The 8,705-nt window shown below is 34.5% G+C and overlaps 1 protein-coding gene across 1 annotated transcript in view; it reads right to left on the bottom strand.

The window, feature by feature from the left end:
- Window positions 1–2,972: 2,972 nt before the first annotated feature.
- The window catches only part of LOC106473184, a 15,814-nt gene continuing 10,081 nt past the window's right edge, over window positions 2,973–8,705 (bottom strand). Inside the window, exons 5-7 of the mRNA XM_013933863.2 lie at window positions 8,038–8,213; window positions 7,177–7,322; window positions 2,973–4,065 (exon numbers count right to left, since the gene is read on the bottom strand). Coding sequence (XP_013789317.1) covers window positions 4,012–4,065; window positions 7,177–7,322; window positions 8,038–8,213 — 376 coding nt within the window. The 3' untranslated portion in view covers window positions 2,973–4,011. The remainder of the gene's footprint in view (window positions 4,066–7,176; window positions 7,323–8,037; window positions 8,214–8,705) is intronic.

The raw sequence follows: 8,705 nt of genomic DNA, 5'->3' as shown, positions 1-8,705 counted from the left end.
GGTAAATAAAATATAGCAGTTTTTTAGAAGTAATATTCTTTTTTTCTGTATTTCTTATAGCATTATTTCAATACTTCTTTTTAAGGATTAGAATTATTTAACTAATGCCTTGTTGTGAATGTAATACACCTCAATTGATGTTTAGAATACAGGCATGCTTTGTAAATTATGTTCCTTACTGCATGAATACTGATTTGGTACTCAGTTCAACTGTAAATATTTTATATGGCTCTGAAGCAAGTATCTTACGATTTCGGTGTTCCAGAATTAAAATATATTGGCGGTCTACTTGGGTTGTAAATGATAGTCTGTGTTGTTCAGGTTTTCAAGAAACTGTGCCATTGGCTTGAAAGAGATTCTAAATTATGCTAACTGTCCTTTTGGATACTTATATATATTGTTTGCCAGCTTCCATTTATTCAAAGGCTTCCAATATTAGTGGAATATACAGTTGTGATATTTGTAAAATCCAGTCGTGCTTCAAGAATAGTTGGAACACTTTAAACTTTGTGATTTGCTTCATATTGAAAACTAAAAACAATATTGTGTAAAAAAACGACTATATATTGGGTAGGATTAATGCTCAATCAGTAACATTTCAGATATGCGATGTTTATAACAATAAACTGAGAAGTAATTGGCACTATTCTATAACAGAGATGTTCGTATTGAGACACTAGGACAGCTCAGTAAACTGAGAAGTAATTGACATTATTCTATAACAGAGATGTTCGTATTGAGACACTTGGACAGCTCAATAAACTGAGAAGTAATTGACATTATTCTATAACAGAGATGTTCGTATTGAGACACTTGGACAGCTTTTGCCTCTAACCTTTGGGTTCGTGAATTCCCACCTGTTCCAAGGCGCTGCAATTTGCTTACAACGGTTGGAGTACGACTTGTTGCAGGTCTCTTTTTGAGTGATCCTGGTTCTCCAAGTTAATTCATATTCCTTTGTTTTCCAATCCCATTAAGTAAAAGGAATATCATCGTCTTGAAGGTTCTAAATCCCAGATCTTAAGACATTTTTATGATCTGACTTTATGGATATATTGCATAAGAACAGGTATGAACCTTTCCGAAAGCGATCAGTTTTGGGCGGCATCACACTACCTACCAAATACGCTAAACAGTGAAAAAAAAAGTTCTTATTCACTTTGTTTCACTGTAACTTTACATCGGTTGTGACTATGACTTCCTGGCTTGCATATTCAAAATCGGTCTTATTTCATGTATTCAACCACCTATATATACCAGGTTCTTCAAAAATCCCTCCTTTTTTCACCTACAGTGATAATGATGTATTTTGTGTCATTTCCTGGTAACTTGATAATAAACACTCATTGTTACATTATTGTTACACCTTAACGCTGTTTCGGTCATAGATTACTTAGTAATCGTTTTATCTAATACAAGGTAGTTTGAGAATTGTCTTTAACTTATTGATTATTTGTTGATATTCTTCATACGACTCCACGTCACAGGGCATTATTAGCCAATATATACTCTATAGTAATCTCATAAACTTTGACCCATCCCCTAGAATTCTGGATATTGTATCAAAACCATTGTGACATAATATTTGATAGTTTGACAGTCCAGCCATGTTATTATATGAAAACTGCAACCAGTAAATAAAAAAAAACTTATTTTTAATAGTGACATTTCTTCTCCCAAAATCTATGTAATCAAAAACACCTTAGATGTGAAAAAGGGTGCTGCCAAAAAATGATTGAGTGTGCGGCTTAAAGGAATGAAATCAAAATTGACGGCCAAACTGGTAACTACACTTGTAGCATTGATAAGAATTTTATAGCAAATATTCGCTCAATACTTAGCCAGGCCGCGTTTTTTTGTTCAGTTTGAGGCATGATGTGAGATACTAGTCATGAACTCTCAGATTTAAACTTTGGGCACGCTAACCAACCACCTGTCCACGCTCGGTTCACATGAGGGGTGAAAGCTGACATTCTCTAAATTTATAATTAAACTTAATTGAAATCTATTTAACTACCTAAAATTTATTAACTCAAATAATTAGATATGCAAGTATAATTTTGATAAAATTACTGTAGGTAACTGTTTCCCATAACATCGAGTCCCCCGGTGGGATAGCGGCAAGTCTACAGACTTACGATACTAATATACGATGTTCGATTCCCCGCTGTGGACACAGCAGATAGGCCAATGTAACTTTTCTTCAAATCTACCAACCAACCAATCCATTACATCGACTGGTTTACATTATATAAAAGGAATAAGCATTATTATTGAAAGTTTTACTGTTTCGATTGCCATTCTGATCTGGAAAGAAGCTCGTTTTGCTATTTGGGTTCATGAAATATACTTTTATTATTTTTGGTTGCTTTAAAGTGATATAGGAATGAATAATTCATCCAAGATTTTGAAACACAGTTAAGACAAAAAGATTCACCTAACCGTTCTTACGTCCTCAGTAATTCGCAAGAAAAATCTAGTGGCTCAGCGTTAAATCTCTAGGCTTATAACGCTAAATAACGGGTTTAAATACCCGTAGTGGGCACAACAAAGATAGCTGTGCAGCGTTGTGCTTTAAAACAAACAAACCGATTCGTTGGACACTTTCTGTCATTTATAACAGGTGTTTATTTTAGAGTAGCATTTGTTTATTTGATTGTTTGTAATTAAGCACAAAGCTACACAATGGGCTATCTTTGCTCTGCTCACCACAGGTATCGAAACCCGGATTCTAGCGTTATAACTCCGCAGACATACCGCTGTGCCACTGGTGGCTAGAGTAGCGACCAATGATAGAATGTTTGGGTTATCTTTTATAACGTTTTACTATAATACACGCAGTGTAAGTTTCTATAATACTTAACATTTCTGATGAACAGAAGTACAAATGGATCATATTTATTTTTCTTACCTTTTCTACACATACTTTTCACAGATATTTAATAATCAAGTTGTTTAATAATTTAAACATAGATCATAGTATAAAACATAAAAATGTTTCAAAGGTTGCCTGTTTTTTGAAACTATAGACAGTAAATTCCCGACTAGTCTACAGTTGGATGAATATAACCCAAATTAGGTCTTAATAAACTCCGCAAAATAGCACAAAGGGACGCAACGGAGCATAAAATCTAATAATATAAAATAAAGTATATTTTAATCTTGTTAATTAAGCTGCTGTATTTTAAATCTGTATGGTTATAGGATAGTTCTTAGAGCAACCTCAACTGATCGTCCAAATTTCTCAGCGTTGCACATAAATATGATGCATAAAAACATTTTAGATTTAACTACAAGGCTACCCTGTTTTATAAAATGTTACCAAATTTTACTGCGATCATAAAAGATTAATTAGTCTTTAGTAACATGATGTGCTACGTTGCTTTTCATTTGGAGGCGTTAAAGACTGAAAGAGGGTAAATTTAATCCAGAAAATAATTATTATATAATTATTTATTCACAATTGGTTTGTTATTAAGAAATATTAACAGATTATACTTCTCTGATTCACTTCGGGCTCCACTGCGGTGCTTTATAGGGACCTCACAAATCCTTAATACAATACCCCAGTTTTAACGCATATCGTTAGTCTATGTGATATCAAACTTAGAAGTACACGTATAGATTTTTCAACCACACAGAACCAAGTCGTTTGCAATTCCATAACTACTTATGTTAAGCCAAAAAGCAAAATATTCCAGTTTAAGCAAAAACTTTACAACAACATCCAAGCTGGTTCAAATGTAACTCCTGTTATAGCTCTAATTTACTTGAAGAATTTTAAACGTATAATTTTAGAATAACACTTGAAAACGTTTTGTAATTCGTTATGTTTAAAATGTCTCTGAATTTAATGTTAATTAGCAATACGTGCACACGATTTCAATACTTAAGATCCGAAGTGTGTTAAAAAAGTCAGACTGAGACGCAAGTGATACGTTAAAACTGTTGGAGTTACGTGGGAACGTTTGATGTTGTACTCATAACGAATAAACCAGGAAATTAATTTCTTTATTTTACACTTTGTAACTCGTCTTCCGGTGACTTCTCCATTATTGACGTCTCCTAGGGAGTGAAGAAAATATTTCTACATTATTTTGAATTTCATATCATTAAACAAAAACATTTTAAAAATAAACTTATCCTTGAGTTGTAGAAATTTGATAAATGACTTTTCAATTACCTTTTCGAAACTTATCTTTGCTTCGTAATGACACAATTTGAAACTTTAAATGTAGGCCTAGGTAACTTCAAGTAACATAACTATATAACTTCAACTTCTATCATATCTGGTACAAAAATGTAAATTCAGATTCGAAAACAAATTTACGTTTCGATAAAATTCCTTTGACAAAACTCTAGTATTTTAATTTTTGAATACCAGTTTGTAATTTTCCTAATCCTAACATGCGTGTTAAAGTTTTCATGGATATTTGAAAAATACCAAATATTTCTTTGTCATTCAAATCTTCACACATTTGGCCTTTCTATGTTTGGTATTAAAGGGGTTTCTGGTTACACCATTCAAGTAAAGGTAGAGTACTTGAGTAACCTTTTTCTTGAGGGAAGTGATTGATAATGTGCTCTGGGCGAATTAGCAGAGTTTGTATATTATTCTCGCAAGTTAATTCTCTTAAGGAAATTTGAGCATTCTTTTCGTTTTGTGAAGGACCAGGCGTGACCTAGTTGTGAACGTGGGCAGATTTTGAATCCAATTTGATTTGAGGGTGCGCTATAAGAGTGACTGTCATCCCACTATTCGGTCAGACAAGACTAGCTTAAGATCTAGCTACTTTCACTCTAGTTTATCAGCTCAAAACAAGGGACGAGATAGCCCTTGTGCAAACAGTATAAAACCAATCAATCGTTTTGTGCAAGTAACACTTACAGAAAAATTCAGGTAGTGTTTGTTTTGTACCAACAAATATCATTGTTACTTTCTAAAACCCTGTTTTCTAGTTTCTTTGTGTAATTCAGTCAGGTTTAAACCTAGAAATTCTACTTGGCAACATAGTTTCTGCCCTGTAAAATTGAAACATAAAAAACAAGTTACTCTGCAATAAATCTGCCTATTTCATTTTTATATGTATTATATTTGCATTTAAAGTATCGATATGATAGCAAAAACAGCTATTATTGTTGCTTACTTAAAAAATCTGAATTTAGTATATTGTGCATAGTGTATTTAGGGCTATGCATTCTATAGAGAACTGTCGTTCGAGGTTTTAAAATTTAAAGTTAATTACCATTGCAGTATATATTGGGTCGACATTCTCAGAATTCATGATAAATATGAGGTCAAATTTAATAAACCAAAACCTTTGTTGATTACACTTTAATCTTAAATGGCAATCTACATATATAAAGAACAAAAATCTGTGTATCTGTCTGTTTATCCCTTATCTAACTACTCCTAGGTAGCTGGGCCAGTCCAACCAAAGTTTACGGGATGGTAGTTTGGAACAAGGGGCACGTTGATGGGGGTTCAAAACCCTCTTTACCCCACCCTCATTATTGCTGTTATTCTCCATTTATTATCTTTAATGTAAATTAACGTTAACTACATTTATAGATGGCGCCACAACCTTACACAAAAACAACCTTTATTACATTTTCTATAACGTGGCCAATTACCGTCAATTAATTAATCACGTGAAGACAAAGTAAACTCATGTACCCTTAGTTCCACAGTGTTTCACCATTACCTCAAAGAGATCGCACATTGCTTCCCGCCTCGACAGTAATTGTAAGCAAATGGTATAATAAGTAATGTAGTTTGTAGTTTCCAAAAGAGTCAATTTTGTTGAAGTACACCCACATACTGCACCCCTAACTAAGTGTCTCAAGATACACAAACGAGTTTTGAAGTCATTGTATTCATGAAAATCAAAACTTTCGAAGAGGATTGAAGAAAGGAAATCGCAAAGAACGGCAAAAGAAACTGCTGCAAGATTAGTTCAAGATAGAGAAAGGAGAGCTAGAAGAAGAGCACAAGAAACAGCTGATGAAACTGCTGCTAGACAGAGACAAGATAGGGAAAGGATAGCTAGAACAAGAGCACAAGAAACAGCTGATGAAACTGCTGCTAGACAGAGCAAGATAGGGAAAGGATAGCTAGAACAAGAGCACAAGAAACAGCTGATGAAACTGCTGCTAGACAGAGTCAAGATAGGGAAAGGATAGCTAGAACAAGAGCACAAGAGACAGTGAAGAAAAAGCTGCATCTCCCCCCCCCTCCCACAAAAAAAATTAAATTAAATTAAAGACACTGCATACATTAAAAGGATCTCCAGGGTATAAGCTACAGTGTGGGATATAAAATGTGCCCTGGGTTTTGCAGGTGACTGAATAAGTAGGACCCACATTGCGATGGGGATACACCGTCTATCAGTCTTAACCAATAATAAATACTATAATATGTTATGTTATAAATAAATTGTGTGAAAGTTAGGATTTGTGTGTGTTATTTATCACCTCACATTTTTTTCAGTTCATAACTCGGACACAGGACGGATACCTCAGCTTGTACATTTATATAAAAGAAAATGTTATTTCTACAGGAAATCTTTTAAGCCTTTCTTATTCTCCTGAACTCTGTCCACCGCAAGGAATCTAATCCAGAATTTTAGCAGGACCTGATCGTTAGAATACGTTTTTAGTATACTTGTTTTGAAGAATTAATTTCAATTACATGAAACTGCTGTAAAATTTAAAACATACCAAAACTATGCCGGAAACATGACGTTTATAATACACTATGTATCCACAGTGGGTCAGCAGCAAGTTTAAGGTCTTACAACGCTAACGTCCGGGGTTCGATTCCACTCGGTGGACAGAGTGCAGATAATCCATTGTGTGGTTTTGCGCTGGAACAATTAAACAGGATATAAGCATTCTTCAATTCATTTGATGGAAGGTTATTTTTCTTTCTTTCATTACATAGTACCCTTCCCCAGTGGCACAGCGGTATGTCTGCGGACTTACACTGCTAGAAACCGGGTTTCGATACACGTGGTGGGCAGAGCACAGATAGCCCATTGTTAGGCTTTGTGCTTATCTAACTATAAACAATTCTGTACATAACGTATTTACATACTTTGAGTAACTGTAATTTGTTACTTTTCTCAATGTTACACCCACATAGCTAGATACAAATTGATAAGTTTATATTATTACTTGCTCCCCTTGCTGATTATCTCGGTAAAACCCCGACGGTGTGGTCTCTACTGGTGAAGAAGAACGTCTAACGGGGTCGCACCCTTCATGGTTACTTGGAAGAGATGTGTGGGATCTGATGGAAGTTGAACTTGTCCGACGGGAGCCTGTTTCAGTAAATTCAAAGAAACCAATATTATTTGTCGGTAACAGGTAACAACATCAAATAAACTTTCAAAACTTGTATTTGCTTCGCACTGAACGCATTGAAGATTAATTAGAAATGCTGTTTAATAATACACAAACTAATCCATATTTTATACAGGCGATTGGGAACAATATATATAATACAATTCAATGCTTTTCTTTGCTTATTATTGTTATGTACTCAGAATTAAATACGAATTTATCCAGTTGGTAACGTTCAACAGAAGAAACACTTTCCTTAAATGTGGCTTTAATTATTAAATTATTTAATTATTAACGGATATTTTAAATTTTTTTTTTTTTTGCCTTTTGTAAAAGATGAGCTGTGATAAGACCGGGCACTAACTTCTCACTATGTCAATTTCTCGTTCTGTAGCCATGTGTTAAACTCTCAGAGCAACAGAGTTGTGAATATATCGTTTGGTGATTATTCACCCTTACACAGAATATATTGTTTCTTGACAAAGTATTGTTGCTGTGTTATTTAGGTTTGCTTATTTCCCTACTTTCAGTTAAATGGACAGTTTACCAATATGATTTTTTTCTCACAACAACAACAACAGAAACTAAAATGAGTTTTGATCACTCAAGAGTTTGTTAAATCAGACAAATTGTCCTCCCCCTCCACCCCCGATTTCTCAAAATAAGGTCAAATTGTTTATAGCTTAAGCTTACCCGCCGATGTAGGGGGCGCGAGCATAGAGTAACTCGCTCTCTGTAATCCTGAAGAACATTCGTTACAGTTGCTGCACCGTGAATGCGACATTGAAGGTGGTTCCTCCATTTCTGTTAAAACTACAGAGGGCGCAGCCACGTCTACAAATCTTTCTCTATGTCTTCCAAATTTCGATCTACATTTATGAGAGGAGAAATTTATAAATAGATCTATAATTATAATAATTATATCTTAATCTTAATTTCATATTTGTAAAAAACAGTCAAAGTAATTACATGTATTAACAAATTTCGTAACAATGCTAGGCCTAACACGGCCTGGTAGTTAAAGTGCTCTACTCGCAAGCTGCGAGTAGTGAGTTCGAATCTCCCCTCACGGAAAATTCTCGCTTTTTCAACCGTAGGAGCATTGTACGTGACCTAGATAACTAATGAATGAATATTTGCTGTAAAATTATTATCAAAGCTCTAAGTGTAGCTACCAGTTTGGTCGTCAAATTTGATTTCATTCCCTTAAGTCGCACGCTCAATCCTTTTTTTTTTTTTGGCCGCACCGTTTTTTCACACCTAAGATGTTTTTGATTACATATCATGACTTTTTGCCAATACACAACAAACCGCAGCAAGCAAGTGACACTCGATAGTAACCATCATTAGCTTTAGGATAG

The sequence above is a fragment of the Limulus polyphemus genome, unplaced genomic scaffold, assembly GCF_000517525.1.
Source record: "Limulus polyphemus unplaced genomic scaffold, Limulus_polyphemus-2.1.2 Scaffold5954, whole genome shotgun sequence".
NCBI classification, from domain to species: domain Eukaryota; kingdom Metazoa; phylum Arthropoda; class Merostomata; order Xiphosura; family Limulidae; genus Limulus; species Limulus polyphemus.
The sequence above is the reverse complement of the archived record's forward strand: the minus strand, read 5'-3'. Positions and strand labels throughout refer to the sequence as shown.